General features: G+C 38.5%; 2 protein-coding genes across 5 annotated transcripts in view; one reads left to right on the top strand and one right to left on the bottom strand.

Annotated features, from left to right (window-relative positions):
• ptgir (prostaglandin I2 receptor) overlaps nt 1-4,143 on the top strand; it is a 31,464-nt gene extending 27,321 nt beyond the window's left edge. For both annotated transcript variants that reach the window (XM_030151737.1, XM_030151736.1), the window contains exon 3: nt 1,742-4,143. In XM_030151737.1, coding sequence (XP_030007597.1) covers nt 1,742-2,032 — 291 coding nt within the window. In that variant the 3' untranslated portion in view covers nt 2,033-4,143. The remainder of the gene's footprint in view (nt 1-1,741) is intronic.
• LOC115431410 (4F2 cell-surface antigen heavy chain) lies at nt 4,092-12,185 on the bottom strand. Of its 3 annotated transcripts, XM_030151733.1 has the most exons (9): nt 11,225-12,185; nt 7,737-7,901; nt 7,570-7,664; nt 7,407-7,484; nt 7,258-7,313; nt 7,006-7,186; nt 6,650-6,757; nt 5,828-5,893; nt 4,094-4,953 (listed from the first exon to the last, which is right to left on the bottom strand). In XM_030151733.1, exons 1-9 carry the CDS (start codon nt 11,607-11,609, stop codon nt 4,558-4,560), a joined length of 1,530 nt encoding a protein of 509 aa, XP_030007593.1. In that variant the 5' UTR covers nt 11,610-12,185; the 3' UTR covers nt 4,094-4,557. The 3 variants fall into 3 exon arrangements, with proteins under 3 accessions (XP_030007592.1, XP_030007593.1, XP_030007594.1); XM_030151734.1 differs by lacking the exon at nt 5,828-5,893; XM_030151732.1 differs by lacking the exon at nt 5,828-5,893 and having other exon boundaries at nt 4,092-4,953; nt 7,258-7,484.
• Between the last annotated feature and the right edge of the window lie 4,361 nt (nt 12,186-16,546).

Here is a 16,546-nt window from a genome sequence, read left to right as displayed (position 1 = left end):
ATATATGTATGTGTGTATGTATGCATGTGTGTGTATGTATGTGTGTGTGTGTGTATGTATGTATGTACGTATGTATGTATGTGTGTGTGTGTGTATGTATGTATGTATGTATGTATGTATGTATGTATGTGTGTATGTGTGTGTGTATGTGTGTGTGTGTATGTATATGTGTGTGTGTGTGTGTGTGTGTGTGTGTGTGTGTGTATGTATGTATGTATGTGTGTGTGTGTGTGTGTGTATGTATGTATGTATGTATGTATGTGTGTATGTGTGTGTGTGTGTGTGTGTGTGTGTGTATGTATGTATGTACGTATGTATGTATGTGTGTGTGTGTGTGTGTGTATGTATGTGTGTATGTGTGTGTGTGTGTGTGTATGTATATGTGTGTGTGTGTGTGTGTGTGTATGTATGTATGTATGTGTGTATGTGTATGTATGTATGTATGTGTGTATGTGTGTATATGTATGTATGTATGTGTGTATGTATGTGTGTGTATGTATGCGTGTGTGTGTGTATGTACGTATGTGTGTGTGTGTATGTATGTATGTATGTGTGTATGTGTGTGTGTATGTATGTATGCATGTATGTGTGTATGCATGTGTGTATGTGTATGTATGTATATATATGTCAGGGTAGAGACTGCGATCTGGTAGGATCGGCGATTCTACCAGTAGAAACTCCGATCAGAGTCTCTACTGGTAGAAACTCCGATCCTGCCAGTTGAAGGGTTAGGGTTAGGGTTCGGATCGGAGTTTCTACCAGTAGAGACTACGATCGGAGTCTCTACTGGTAGAATCGCCGATCCTACCAGATCGCAGTCTCTACCCTAACATATACGTGTGTATGTATGTATGTATGTATGTATGTGTGTGTATGTATGTATGTATGTATGTATGTATGTATGTGTGTGTGTATGTATGTATATGTGTGTGTGTGTGTGTGTGTGTGTGTGTGTGTGTGTGTGTGTGTGTGTGTGTGTGTAGTTATTTCTTTATTATGTGTGTTGTGTTTTTACTTTTTGAAGGCTGATGGTTGACTTTTTTGTAACAGTTCCTTTTGTCCATTTTATGTTTTATGCATTCTGCCCCTGATTCCTTTATACACACTTACATTTAGGTTTATTTGACCCACTGAAGTGTCATCCACTTTTTTTTTTCTCGTCTGTGATTTGTGTATTTTGCCTGACCACCAGTCCAGACATATGATTACTTCATAGGATCACGTGCTTCACATGAAAGTAACAAATCCTTGACTTAGATACATGATCAAAATCATCACCAAAAGCTTGTCTCACAATCTATAAATTGTCTGAGCATTATGATCTGAGTTGTCTGTTAGCTCAGACATGCTCTGCCTTTTATTAAGCAGCACAAGTCAGACAAACCAAAAGAGAAAATAAATCCAGCTTTAAATGGGATTACACACTCAAGAACCTGCTTGCCCCATGATATCCATCCATCCATATTTATAGAATTCCTGAAGCGCCATCAGATATCCCAGGTGTCAAAGATTATTCCTGTGTGAACAAAGGGTGCTTAAGGAGTACAGACTGGTAGAAAGGCTCAAGTTTTAGAAGTTAGGCAATAAGGCAGGCTTTTCCACACAGGCCACTGAATAATTACAGATAATAACCGTATGTAAATACAGAAGCATTGACAAAACAGTGTTTGTCACTCAGGTCTGGACTGTTGGTCTGTATACTTATGCACTGGACTCTAACCCACACCTTCTCTTTCTTCAGATCGCAGGTTTCATCAACGCTGTTCATCCATTTTGTGATGACAGTAACAATCTGAGAGCCTTCCGCTTCTACGCCCTCAACCCCATCGTAGATCCCTGGATTTTCATCATCTGCCGCAAGTCTGTGTTTAAGCACCTGTGCTCTCTGCTGAGCTGCCGCTTCAGCAAAAGAGCTGTGAAGACGACAACACGCTATGCAATGTCTTTACCCCTTGACAATCACATACAGCGCAACTCACCTGATTCTGTGCCAGTTTCACAGTGCAACATGTACCCCAGTATACCCCTGTGACTCAACCAGAAACCCTGAGTGGTGCAGGGAGATGGACTCAACGCTGGAAGATGTGGATTGAAAAAACAAAACATATTTATAGAATGGTACGACTCCTGCACTGAGCAACATGAGGCACAAAGATATAAAGACATATGTGTCCTAATGGAAATATTCTGTGTATGGTCATTAGTTTTTTAATGGACTACTTTTGGAAAAAGTGATTGCACTAGGTCTCAAATGCCCTTGACTGATGAATGAAATGTTTCAATATTGTGCCATAAAACAAATAGCACTGTAACTCAGCACTAGGAAACACATCCAACCTTATCATGTCTGTGAAAATTATACTGTAATATCAGAATACATGCACTTGGGTAAATGGTGTGGATGAGTATATCCTGTCATGTTCTCTCTGTTAACCAAGTAGCTTTTTTTCTTAGAGTAAACTCCAGGTATCTGAATGATAGGAGGTCTCCACATCTACCACCCTCACTGTGGTTAGGATGACTTGATTGCATGGTTCGTTTTAGTTTTGGGTATCACTGGCACATCCAAAAAAATGCAATTTTTGTGTAATTAGTGACAGGGTTGGACCATCCAAAAGAGAGATTCATTAAAATAAGATGTGTCGCACAGATAATGTCATATTTTTAATAGATATTGAACTGGCCAGTTGCAAGGCCAAGTTTAAAACTGAGTATAAACCATAATTGGGTTTTAATGTTGAGCAATCAGACATAATTGTATTGTAGGCTTTCTGAAACACAGCCCTTACTGTCCTTGTCTATACAGAAGTCTGAGCTCTAGTTGTGCTGCATTTACATGTAATGGTTTTTGAAGTGCTGTTGCTTGTGGTGCTTGCTTTTAAAGTGTGCTTGTAAAAGTATGTGACTTAAAAGCATGAAAAAGTATTGTTTAAGAGCTCATTTAAAGTTAACACTGCTTTTTTTGAGCTGTAAAGCTGGAGATTAGTAGCAAAATAGATGTACATTAGAAATATTCTAAAGTGTGTCTCATGTTAGAGTCAATCAAGGTTAAAAGTTGACGTCCTGTCTGTGATGTATTAAATGTATGGCTGCTCCTGTCTCATATGCCACTGCTTTTTGAGCTACCCGTGATTGTGTGTGAAACTCTTGAAGAGCCTCCTTTATGCTCTTGATGCACTGTCAGAATGTATCGTTTGTTATGAGTCTAAAGCTGTAACCGTGTTAATAGTAACTTATTTACACCCCTTCACTATAAAATATGGTTGTGTCTTGTGAAAATTGTCTTTTTTTGGTCAACTTTGTAAAGTGTTGGTTTCTAAGCATAAAAGACAGTGAGTCCAGTTTTAGGCCACATTTCAGTTGTGCTTTATAGCCATTAATGCTCAGTCATGCTTGGCTTGACTTTAGATGAGTTACCACTTGCACATTGTGTTCTTTGAGGGTACGTCTGTACATATTATCCTCTACTCAAATGAAAGAATACATACATTTACAAAAATTGGTACACATTTTGTTCATGTTAAATAAAATGTCCTGAAGAAAAATTGCCTCAAAACCCAAAGAGGAGTTTGTTTTGGTTTAGGTAAATGTTCCAGGTCATGGGTTACAAAATGAAATTAAATTCAGAGTGTGTTTGATTTAGTGAAAATGAAAGCTTACAAATTGCCATAGAATTTTATGTTGTTACAACTACATTTCCTATTAAACTGTGGATTTCTATTTTCATGGTGACAGTTAAAAGAACAATTGCCCACAGAGAAGCAAAAAAAAAAAAAGGGAATTTATGTGATGAAGCCTGATTAAAGAGTCTAATTTGATCAAAGCATTATACTGATTAAATTCCATTTTCTGTTTATGAGCATAATGCTTCCTTTGGAATCTGTAAGTAAATGGTCTGGAGCTAAATGACTGGATTATAACAGAGGAGCATTTGTTGCTGCAGTGCCCCTCTGTGGTGAACTAATGTAACCTTCAACATTCAATTCAACTTTGTCCTCAGGCATTTACTTGTAACAGCCAAGAAGAAGCCATGAGGATTGTTTTAAAATCAGCACAACCTTGACTTTCTTGCCAAACTGCTTTAATCTTAAACTGCACAACGTACCTTTGTGTCTGCACAACATACCTCCTGAGGGATTTGAGACAATAACAATAACCATGCAAAATCAATTAGGCTGTGGCTAAGAAGTGGTTTATTTTATCTGAGTCAAAACAAGTGAATGACAAATTGCACCGCTCCAATGATGGTTCCACTCTGTTCTCATTTCAGAAGGATCATTTCTGGAAAATGTTCTATTACAATTAAATACAAAATTAAAACATGTGTCTGCGCATCATGACTTGAAGTACCAGTGAACAAAGTGGGCACATTCCTGAGGACAAATGATACCACACAGAAAACAGAGCTATTGTATAAAGCTGTGTGCACATCACAGCTTCATAAAAAAAAACAAAAAAACAAAAACTTGTGCTTGGCTTTATCCAATCTGAGTGAAAAAAACAAAAAACAAAAACCTGGCAGCCAAGAGTTGGCATGTCATCTGCTGCACAGAAGCTTTATGAATAGCTTCCAACTTCAAACAGTTTGATGACTATGGCTTCTTGGGGTTGCACTTCCAGTGTGTACAGAGATGTTGAGCCTACGCGGTCCATTCCTGTACTTGCTATAAACACTCCAGCTTCAGGCAGGCTTGGAGCCCAGGCAGGATCCAGAGGCCGAGGCTCAGCCCCAACGTTAAGCAGAACGAGGAAATGGACACAGCCCCAGGAACGTAGAAAGGCCAGGATGGGAGGGAATGAAGGAGATGGAAGAGTGGCGTTGGAGGAGGCGTTGGTGGAGGCGTTGAAGGGGAGGAAGGTGAAGCTGCCGTACAGGAGAGCTTCTTCTCTGGCTCTGGAGTGACTGAGGGAGGTAAACAGAGCTGCTGCTGCTACATGCTGCTTCTGCTTGTCCTGAAGGGTAAACAGTAGATCATTCAGTACACAGGAATTATTTAAAACTTATTCCAGCTCTTAACTTCACCTGCACTAAGTCAATAAAATCTCTTTACAATTTCAAATCAAATTTTATTTATACAGCGCCAAATCATAACAAAAGTTATCTCATGACACTTTACATATAGAGTTAGTCAAAACCAGACTCTAAGCCAATTTACAGAAACCCAACAGAATCCTCCAGGAGCAAACACAATTTAACAAATATATTACAAAAGCAAATGACTGGACAAATCTGTGGAAATTATTACAAAAAGAAAAGCAGATATTTAAGTTTTTTGCCTCATTTAATACATTTCTATATGGGCACCAGTAGTTGCACGAAGCATATCCAGACGGTACTGGATTTCTTGCCATGTTGGCTGTAGTGTAGCCTCATCAATGGCATCAGTGATCTTTTGCTTCAGGTCCCGTATCTTTGTTTGAAACACAATATCTTTAACATAACCCCACAGGGATAAATCCAGGGGAGTGATATCTGGTCAACAAGGTGGCCAGGTCTGGAAATGTTTGATTTAGGAACCCACCAACATGCAGGTCCGAATGTGGAGGTGAACCATCTACTTGGAAAATGATGGTTAGTTGAAGGTCATTCGGTTGTGGTGCCACATATTCAGTTTAAAGGTCGAGGTAAACATTTGCAGTAATTGATCTCTCGTTGAAGAAAAATGGACCAATGATCCCGCAATGTAATTAAAACTGATAACCACTGAATACATACAACAAATCTGATTAACATCTCATCAAGTGCTTTTGTAATCCATTTATTGAAACTGTACAGAGACTTTGGACACCTTGTATATTTCTTCAACAGTTGAGCTAAATTACTCACTGCTTGGGATTCTGATGGTTCATTGTCTTCATCTTCATGTGAGGAGGCAAGATTTAGTGAGGCAGTCTGTTCAATGGAAAGGTTTAATGCAGCAACAGAGTATTACATGACAAATAAAGAATAAACTTCAGAATCCCCAGGGAATAAAACTGGTGTTTTCCTATGACACACATCACCATCACAAAAGGGCGTTTTGATATTCTTCATGGTATTTTAGAGTTTATTTCCCAGTCAATGACGAAAAACATGTTACTCATAGTGCACTCAAGGGTGTGTACTAATTTTGTGTCCAGTGAGACACTTGGATGAATTTTTATGCCCTGTGCCAAGGACCTGTGAGTGGTTAAAACTTGTCACTAGGTTGTTATGGACCTCTGCTTCTGTTGACTAATCAGACGAGCTGGGGCTTTTTAGGAGGGGGATATCATCATTTCATTAAAATTGCAGTGCTTCACAGCTTTAATTACCTTTCAGCATATTGTAATTCAAAGGATCTAAAAGGATGTGAGACTTCTGCATCTATTGTTTGTATGTGTTGTGGAAAATCTACGCCATGACACTCAGATTTTAGCTCTTCACAGGTGTTTTCAGGCAAATAGGAAGGTTAAATATGTGATATTAATTACCACAACGCTAATCAGAATGGATTAGACGCTGCTGTTCTACTCTGTCGACACAGAAGCTCAGAAAATTGGAAAAGCTACATGAAATAGTGTCAGGCTCATCTGCATTCATCTGCATTTTAGCACCCCCCCCCATGATTCTGGCTCTGGTAGCTTTATTCATTTCATGGGGACTTTAAATTTTGTGCAGAGGTTTTACCTGAGTTTGGTCGATGTCTGAATCATGCTGGACTGCAGGTGACCCGGGCAAAGTCATCGTCAACACTAGAAGTAACTTCTTTAAGTCATGAGATGCTTTTCCTCCAACCTGAACAAAACAATAAGGCCATAGTGAATCATTTAATTGTTATTCACTCTTAGTCTTCACATAACAAATGGTAGATAAAACAAATGTTTCTTATTACACATGAATCACATTAAAACATTCTTTACACTTCTGCAAAACTCAATATTTATAGTTAAAGTCAGAAATAGGCTGGGCAATTGAAATCCTTGGCTGGCAGCATTTTTCACACTTAAAGCAGTATTTCCAGATGTGTAAATCTAGAGACTTACTGTCCAGCTGGTCCATATATCTCGATCTACTGTATGCAGGTGTGTCTCTATGGCATCAGCCACTTCTTGGGCTGACAGGATGTGGTGTGAAGCTGGCAGAATAGACTTCATGACCACATCCACTTGGCTTGAGTTACTTAGAGGAGGCAGAATGTCTTTTGTCTGTTTCACCAACACAATCCTGCAGAGACACAGAGTTAAAAAGAACCTCACAAGACCTTTACCTTCATGTCTGCTCATTGTCCTGAGTACCTTTCTTCCTCCTCAGTGTTAAACTCTTTAAAGACATCTCTCCACTCCAGCAGAGTCTGAAATGTAAATGATGTTAGGGTTTTCCTGGAACAGAGAATATGATACTGCTTATGAAAAAGAACAACAACATCAAAAAGGTGCCATTTTACCTTTTCTGAATATGCTTCATCTGTGTCACAGATGGTAAAACCTGCCACACCTTGATCCAACCAGAACCTAAGTGCATACTATGAAACAAAATGTGTTAATGTTTCAATAAGCTCACTGAAAATGTAAAATACATCATCTTTATTAACTACAAAGTGGTTTTACCGGCGCTTTGACTGAAGATGCTTCATCTGCATTTCCTGTTACATCCTCAGTTCCCATCAGATTCACATCGCAAAAATCCAGAACTACTTTCAGGTCTGAATCCCAGAAAATATCAAGTTATTCTTCCATATAACATCTATTTATTCTTTGTGTTCTTTTTTACTGACCTGCTTTGTTGCTCTGTTTGAGTAGATGCTGAATCTGAGGGATGGTCACTGAGTCTTTACTAGTCACAGTGAGGTTTAGAGGAGATGCCTCTTTCTCAAAAAGGCCTTCCAGGATTAAAGCCCCTACACCCAGGGACCTGAGGTAAGGCAGCTGCTCACACAGCGCTACAAGAAAGTAGACTATTAGTAACACTAGGTCTCAGTACACTCATATTTACCATTTACAGTCTATCTGTACTTATTTCTTCTTTCTTTTGTTGCCATGATGACTAATGTTAGTGCCAAAAAATGATGGCTAATAAGAAGTAATGTTTACAAGTCTGTGTGAAGTTGCAAGTTTCTGATTTTCTTTGTCGCTATTTAATGCATCTTCACTGTGTATGTGTCTCGTATGAAAGAGCTTACAGAGCTTATGAGTATATAGTTTTTTCTACTGTCTGACATGATGTAAATTAACCTTTTTTGTTTCAATACATTTTTGAAACGGATTACAGTCTTGTCATTTGTGTCAGAATACAACTCATACGTGGTTTTTGGAAACGAACGGGAGATCACTACAACTGACTTTGATCTGTATTTATACATTTTTTTAACCTGACAAGCAAAATTTAGTAGGACTGTTTTGTGTCAATTTTAAAGCCACTGCAATCATAAGAAATCCTGCTATTGTTGGCACATATTAATGCATGGTTTGGATCATGGTTTTCCTCTCTAAAGTGAAAAACATGTTCCAACGCTTCCTAAACTTTGATATGATGGTTTGTAATTTCAGGATTATAAAAACAGATAAACTTCACTTTTCCGTCAGCTCAAGAAAAACAAAGAAAACCACAGAAAATCAAAATTTGTCGATCAGTCATCAGATTAAGGTATTGTACAATATGATAGCAGTGGGATGAAGGATTTTCTGGAACACTGACTCCTGCACCTTGACGTCATGCCAAGATGCCTTCTTCAGTTTACTCAGTCATTTAAAACTTAACACTGAGGTTTTGATGAATGTAATGAGACAGAGTTAATGTATTGCAACTCCAAGTTTAATCAGTCACCTGAAACTTGCATGGAAAAAAACAAATGCTAAAGCACAAACTAAAAACAAAGTCATCCGGTGCTTGAGTTCATTATGGCACTATGCACCAAATCACCTCAGTGGACCAGTTTCTGCTATTTGATGTAGCTCCATATGTAAAAATAAATAAATAAATAAATAAATAATCTACATCATCACTGAACTGGACTCAAAATTTTACAAAGCTTGTCAGGAAGGTAGAGCAGAAAGTGTCTAAACCCCCTTTGGTCCTTTACAGACCTCTACAGTCTGTTAGTGAAGTCATATTGGCACACTATGGCACATAAATGTCATCATAAATATGTTCTGTGATATCAGTTGCATGTTTAGGGCAAGTCAGTTTATGCAGATGCAGAAGTTTTTATTGGCCTACATGTGCAATAAATCCATGCAGTTTGACAGCCTGTAAAAAGTTTTATGATAGTATTTGATTCCAGCTCAGTGGAAGCTGGTTCTCTGTGACTACCAGGAGGCGAAGGCAAAGTGACTACTGGATCTGGGTATTATCTAAATCATAGGTGTCAAACATGCGGCCTGGGAGCCAAATCCAGCCCGCCAAAGGGTTCAATCCGGCCCCTGGGATGAATTTGTGAAATGCAAAAATTACACTGCGGATATTAATCAAGGATGTTAGAATCATTTTAGGTCATTTCAGTCTAAAGTGGATCAGAACCGTAAAATACTATCATAATAACCTATAAATAATGAAAACTGTAAATTTGTCTCTTTGTTTTAGTGTAAAAAAGCAAAATTACACAAAAATGTTTACATTTACAGACAAGCTTTTTACAAAAAATGTGAATATCTGAAATGTCTTGAGAAGTATGTGGAATTTTAAAAATATTCTGCCTGTATTTTAATATTTTGTGTGTTTGTAGATCCACTGTGATCTCTAAATTGTGATTCACATGTATAAATGATAAACTAAGGTGTAATATTGTTAACATTGCACATATTTTACTAAAGAATTTTTGTTCATATTTGTTCATGCTATGTTCAAGTACAATCCGTAGATGTAAACATTTTCATTATGGAATTTACTTTTTTCACTCAAGAGTTCTTATCCTATTATTTATATTTTACTGGTCTGACCCACTTTATATCATAGTAGGCTGTATGTGGCCCCTGAACTAAAATGAGTGTGACACCCCTGATCTAAATGTAGAGATTTTAACCCTTTCATGCATGAATTGTGAGAACCTGAGTCAAGATTTATTTTTTGAGTGTTTTTATTCCTCCTTAGCCATGAAAAAAACAATGTGATCGAGTTTTTTTTTTTTTTTCTATGGAGTTACAAAAATATCCATGCATTTAATTTTTGAAGTAAAGAAACGTGTTTAAAACCAAATATCAGAAAGTGATATGAAAACAATGAAATAAAAACATTTTTAATGTCGCTAATCTGATGTCTTCTCACATTTTAACATATTCTAATGCTAGTAATTACTCACTTCATGGAGATAACATGCAAAAAAAACCTTTTTGTCTAACAAATAATTGATTTACACTCAAACATATCACTGCAGATCAGGTTTATCAGGAACAGCACAGTTACAGTAACGATATGAATGTCAGTGTATGGGATGATGCATAAGTGTCCACTGTGTTGGCTGATATGGAACTACAACAACAAAACCCATTAATGTACAAGAGAACAACTGGAGAATAACTGTCCACTGTAGTGACCTGTGCATGAAAGGGTTAAAGTGATCTGTGACATTTAAAGACTGTGTTATTTATAAGTAGACTGTTCCCAGATACCAAGTATTTTGGCAGTATTATGGCATACATTTGGCATTTTTGGCTTTCTTTTGGCATTATGAAAACCTTTAGGCTTAACTGTGGTATGATTAAGGTTCTCCATAATAGATATGGAGGCACCAGCAGTATATGGCTGAGTTCTGGCATATGTGTGGCTAACCAAAAGACTGGGCAAAGAGCGGGATCAAGTATAGGGATGGTTTGGCATGTTTATGGCAAGCCAGAAGATTGACTAAAGAGCAGCAACATCTTATGCCATAAATGGATGTGTTTTGGCATATTTCTGTAAAGCCAAAACACTGCACAAAGAGTGGGATTTTCTACCCAGAAGAAAACCCACTTCATTTTAAAAGCATGACCAACACAAATTGTGGGTGAATTTTGGCCTCCTTTTGGCCTCTCTTTGGGTCAGTTTTGGCTGGTTTTGGGCTGGATTATGGGGCTTTTCTGGGACAATTATGGCTATATTTTGGAAGTCTGCAATTAGTTTTGGGTGAACTTTGGCTTCCTTCTGGTTTGATTTTGGCTTGCCTATTTTTGGCCATGCAGGGCCCATACACCCACCCAGAACTTTGCCAAAATGGCATGCCAGTTTTGGACCAGATTTAAGCCATACTGACTTTGCTATCTGGGTTTTATTACTGTGTCCTTGGCTCACCGTTGATGCCCCCTGCCCCCTCCGCCCTGGCCTCCATGAACAGCTGTGGCTGCAGCTGGTAGAACAGAGACTTCTGCCACCAGCGGAGCGGCTGCGCCACAGGCCGTGGGCTCTTCACTATGATGGCGATGGAGGTGGCGAGGATGGTGACCCAGGAGACCCAGAACAGCAGCACCAGGTACCAGCGCACCCTCCTCCAGCCCGGACCGTCCGCTGCGGCCTCCAGTTCCTCCTTGGTGAGGGGTCGCCATTCAGGACACGGATCAGGCTCCGACTCCGGGACCAGCAGCGGTGCCGTCTCTGCGTCTGCGCCTGCGCCCACGCTGCCAGGCAGTCCGGGGCCCTCCATGCTGCCATACCCGGGCCCCCCTGCGTTCAGAGGCATCCTACCTGTCTGCAGGTGAGTGACAGGGTTAATGCATGTGTTTGGTGCGTGTTGGAGGTCATGTTGTAACAGGCAGGAGTTGGCCAACTGCTGGAAGGCTCCAGGTTTGTCTGGACATGTTTGTTTAGTCTGTTTCCATACCGTGAAGTCTGTCTCCAAAGCGGCCTCTGGCTTCACAGCTGTGCGTAATAGTCGAACATGAGCCCTGCTTACGCCCACTTGCACATTTTCTTACCAGTACCTGCTCGTTTTTTTTGTTAATGATTAACTATTTCCACATGGGTCCCCTCAGGTGTTGGCCCTCACTGGCATCTGATTGGACAGACCTGGTGCAGCCCCCAAACCAAACCAAACCAACCCCTGACTCAGAGACAAACAGGTCCTAGACTAACTCAGGTGTATGCAGCTCAGGGTTAAGACTTACTTGTTAAGATTACAGGCATTAGGAAGTAAATATTTGTCATAATCAGTATATTATGTCTTATTCACATAGGTTACTGTTTTGTTGTATTTGGCGTCCCCTATAGGTGTTAAGTGGTAACTACAAGTTTGCTGTGCACCTGTGTGACGTCATCCAGCATCATCAGCTGACAGTGTAGATAGATAGATAGATAGATAGATAGATAGATAGATAGATAGATAGATAGATAGATAGATACTTTATTCATTCCATAGGGAAATTTACAGTGAACCTGTGCAGCTCTGGAAAAAAATACGAGACCACTGCAAAATTATCACTTTCTGTGATTTTGCCCTTTATAGGTATGTGATTGAGTAAAAGGAACATTTTTGTTTTATTCTCTAAACTGCCAACAACTTTTCTCCCAAATTCCAGATAAAAATATTGTTATTCAGAGCATGTACTTGCAGAACATGACATATTGTCAAAATAACAAAAAGATGCAGGTGTTTTCAGACCTCAAATAATCCAAAGAAAACTTGGGAAAAGTTTAGACATCAGTATTTGGTGGAAAAACCCTGATTTTCAGTGCCAGCTTTCATGTGTCTTGGCTCTCCACCACTGTTGTTAGATGACTTTATGCAGCTCCTGGCAGAGAAATTCAAGAAGCTCAGACATGTTCCATGGCTTGTGACCATCCATCTCCCTCCAGAAGTTTTCAAAGTGCGTTCAGGTCTGCAGATTGGGCTGGCCATGACAGGGTCTTCATCTGGTGGTCCATCATCCACACCTTTATGGACCTAGCTGAGGCCAGGAGCATTGTCCTGGTAGAAAAACCAGTCCTCAGAGTTTGGGAACATTGTCAGAGCAGAAGTCCAGTAGTTTTCAAAAGTTATTTTTTGATTCCAATTACTTTTGTAGTTCTAATAGCGCTGTTTTTACCCATTGTAAGAAGATAGTGATGGCCACATAAGTGATTATTATACTTCTCCTTCTTAAATAAGACATCAATCAGGTGTTTATTCAGTAGAATAAGGTGTGCTTGTGGTGGAATTCAACAGACACAGGAATGGAATGGCTGTCATATATGCAGATATGCTGATTTCACAGGAAATTGCAGTGGTCTCTTAATTTTTTCCAGAGCTGTATATATATGTAGACGCCACATTTATATGCATGTGTCTATACTCTGACCACCAGTAGCACCTCAACATAGGGTGCACGTAACATTACATTCAGGATTCTGCCAGTGTAAGTAAGAGAATAATAGAATTACACCATCCTCTATTGGTACAGTTTGTGTTTGTAAGCAGGGATTTAGGATTTGGGACCCCGTACAACAAAATATCACTTTGGCCCCCACCATCCATATCCTAAAAGTATAACACTGTGCAGACATTGATGAATTTTCTGATTACAGTAGATTTTATGATTTTGTGCAAGATTGATGAGAAAGGTGCATGCTGTCTTTTAGATGTAATTTTTTTTAATGATAACAGTATCTGATTTTTTTCCCCATTGATACACAAATACAAATAAAATGTTGTTTTAATTTAGGTGGAAGTGTTTTTCCAGGGGCAGAGGCTGACTGGATTTTATTCTTTTTTTGGCCAAAAATGAAACAAAATTAATCCTAAGAACAAATGTGATTGTTTGTGCCTTGTGAAGCAAACATGCTTTTATGGTGAAAGGTTAATAATTGTCTTCTCTTATACCATAAATAAAATTGGCTAATATTCTGCTATTTTCTAGGTCATTTCTTGGTCAGCTGTAGCCCCTTCATCACTTTTCTCCTCCTTACGTCGGTTATAATGTAGGTAAGTGAACACAGCAAAAGCTTCACGTTTTTCATCTGTTTCTTTCTTTTTTTTGTATTTAGTCCACTCAAGCCTCCCCTTGACTCATAATTTTGCCAGTTGCATCAGATGTGTCAGTTACTGAATCATATTTTTTCAGAATGAATCCAGGTGCATATATTGCCTGCACTGTCAGCATGAAAAGCTCTACTGTCTGAGTAAAGCCACAGTTCAGGACACTTAATGGTTAATAAATTAATGGATGGATAGAAAAAGGTAAAAATATTATAATTCTACACTATAAACTAAATACACTTTAGCAGCTGTTATTATCAGTCAAGCCCAGTAAAGTTTATGTGTGATAAACCCTGGGACACACTCTGCCTCACCTTTGTGCGATGGCTGCATATGTATGTGTGTGTTCAGGTCTTACATTAACACACAGTGAAACATCACCAGTCACTATGCTGATGGAACACACATCACTACTGTTTGCAAATGATGACCCCCAGGTCATAACACTGTAAAATGCATGATCTTTAATATAATATTATCAGTGTTTCATAAACTCAATCATCCTAGTTTTAACTCATTTGTTGATTGAGAATGACTTAACAGGCATTTATTACTGCTTACTTAAACATGAAATTGGTGATTGTTCCATTGTTTTTAAATGATTTCTCAAATAAAACTTTAGACTTAATTTAATTTAGCTGAAATAAGACTTTTCAACTTAACTAAGTTAAAGTTAAACTCAGTGAAATGACATAGTTCTACATGATAAATAAATGTGATATTTTACTGTAGGAAATGGTCAAATAGCCTTAATACTATATAATAGACTCACACATACATAACATTTATAGAGTAATTAAAGTGTCTGATCTGGACCTTGCTGTAAAAACCATTGAAACAGGACATTTCTTTTTTTCCTATATACAGTCATGGAAAAAATTATTAGACCATCAAAAGTTATCCAATCAAGTACTGACTCCTGTGTGTATCATGTGACTAAAACAGATAGAAAAGAAAACATGGAATGCCTAAAAGCACTGTTTTTGTCAGTACAATGCCATAGCTATTGATGTAAGAACTGAAGTGATTTTGGTTATTATCAAGAAAACATGGAAAATGGCTAGATATCAGCTCTGAAATTAAACTCTTAAGAGCTATTTTTGTTGTTATCATTATATTTGTCCAAACAAATGTACCTATAGTTGTACCAGGCATTAAAATGAACAAGAAATTGAAGAAAACAGGGGTAGTCTAATAATTTTTTCCGCTGCTGTATATATTTGTAACTGTAAGCTGCCATCAGATGCTGGTTTGTGTGCCCTCTGGTGGTGTCTGAGGTGAAAACAGCTTTTTCATTTGCTGCTGGTTTCTTCTGCTCTTCCTGACCAGTGTGATTTGAGTAAAAGGAAACAAGCAAACTGTTTGTTTTCTAACAACCATGACAGCCCAATCAAAGTCAGTACTCACTCTCTATCTCTGAGGTCCTCTTTGTCTTTTCCAACTTGTTCTTCTTTGCTTTCTCTGCGAGTGTTTGCAGCTTCACTCCTGAGGTGAACATATGAGTGATCTAACTTGTTAGGAGTGAGTAGGTGAAGGAGTGCTCTTGAACTTTAAAAACTCTGCTGAGTTAATTAATACAGAGGTGCTGAGTGTCACCACACCCTCACAACACATTCTGAGAGCCTGTGACTGCTGAAGGGAGCCCCTCGGAACTCCCATGTGCTGTCTTTCCTTTGTTTTATGAGTATCTGTAATACTCTGCACGAGTCAAGGAATCGAATGTGTTTTTATTTTTTATTTATGAGATGAAACTCTCCTGAGTGCTGCATTTATCACCAAGTAAACTCATGTTAAAGTGGAATATACACTTGTAAAGTCAAAGTCAGCCACCAATCTGACATGTTTTTAGGGATAAAACTTCAATCCATATAATGTCAGTGTTTAATTTCAGTGTAACTCTGTCAGTCAAGCAATTTAATACATGTGTAGAAAAGCTAAAAGAATTAAATATAGACTAATTTTATATTTAAATAGGGTGCTGTTCATGTCACAGACATTAAATACTGAAGAACCACTTATTTGACCCTGACTTTCAAGCTGTAAAACTGCACTATCATAAATCTTATTCACTTGAAAACTAAATGCTAATATAAGACATCGCACATGCACTCGAAAATACCACCGTGAGCTCTTTTAATGAGGTATGCGTACTAATTCTCAGAAACATTACATTCCATACCCTGGTATTGCCCTCAGCCCCCTTCATTTCTGTCCCTCACTCGTGCGTGCTGTTTACTTTTGCATCTTTACCTCTGGCTTTCTTCGCTTATACTGTACGTTTATGTTCTTGATACAACAAGTCACTACTAGCCATGTCACCTTTGCAATCTAACAGCACTGTGTAAAGTAATTATGAGACATACTGCCTTCTATCATGGGACTCTCTGATACACATACTGTCGTGTGTGGAGCCAGTGGTGTGTTTTGTTTTTACAGTGCGGTGTTATTTTTATGTCTGCATGATTTATTTCTGTGCAATAGGGAATGTCACACACATATACAGAGTGTGCAGCATCAACCGCATGTATAATGATGAACTGCCTTATATAGAAGACTCTAGTGCATAGAAGACGTCAGTATCTACATAGACCACACGTATGTAGTACATTAACCAATACTCTTTGACACTAGATGTGGAAAGTACAGTTAACACAAACAGCGACTGC

This window comes from Sphaeramia orbicularis, chromosome 13 (assembly GCF_902148855.1).
Source record: "Sphaeramia orbicularis chromosome 13, fSphaOr1.1, whole genome shotgun sequence".
In the NCBI taxonomy this organism is placed as follows: Eukaryota; Metazoa; Chordata; class Actinopteri; order Kurtiformes; family Apogonidae; genus Sphaeramia; species Sphaeramia orbicularis.
Note: the sequence above shows the minus strand (reverse complement) of the source record. Positions and strands in the feature narration are given on the sequence as shown.

Excerpts from the sequence above, each read along its gene's own strand:
- LOC115431410 (XM_030151732.1), bottom strand. The coding sequence starts at position 11,609 with ATGCCTCTGAACGCAGGGGGGCCCGGGTATGGCAGCATGGAGGGCCCC. Across the intron at positions 7,902-11,224 it reads GGGGGCAGGGGGCATCAACG|CGCTGTGTGAGCAGCTGCCT; the intron begins GTGAGCCAAGGA and ends ACTTTCTTGTAG. Across the intron at positions 7,485-7,569 it reads CATCTTCAGTCAAAGCGCCG|TATGCACTTAGGTTCTGGTT; the intron begins GTAAAACCACTT and ends TTTGTTTCATAG.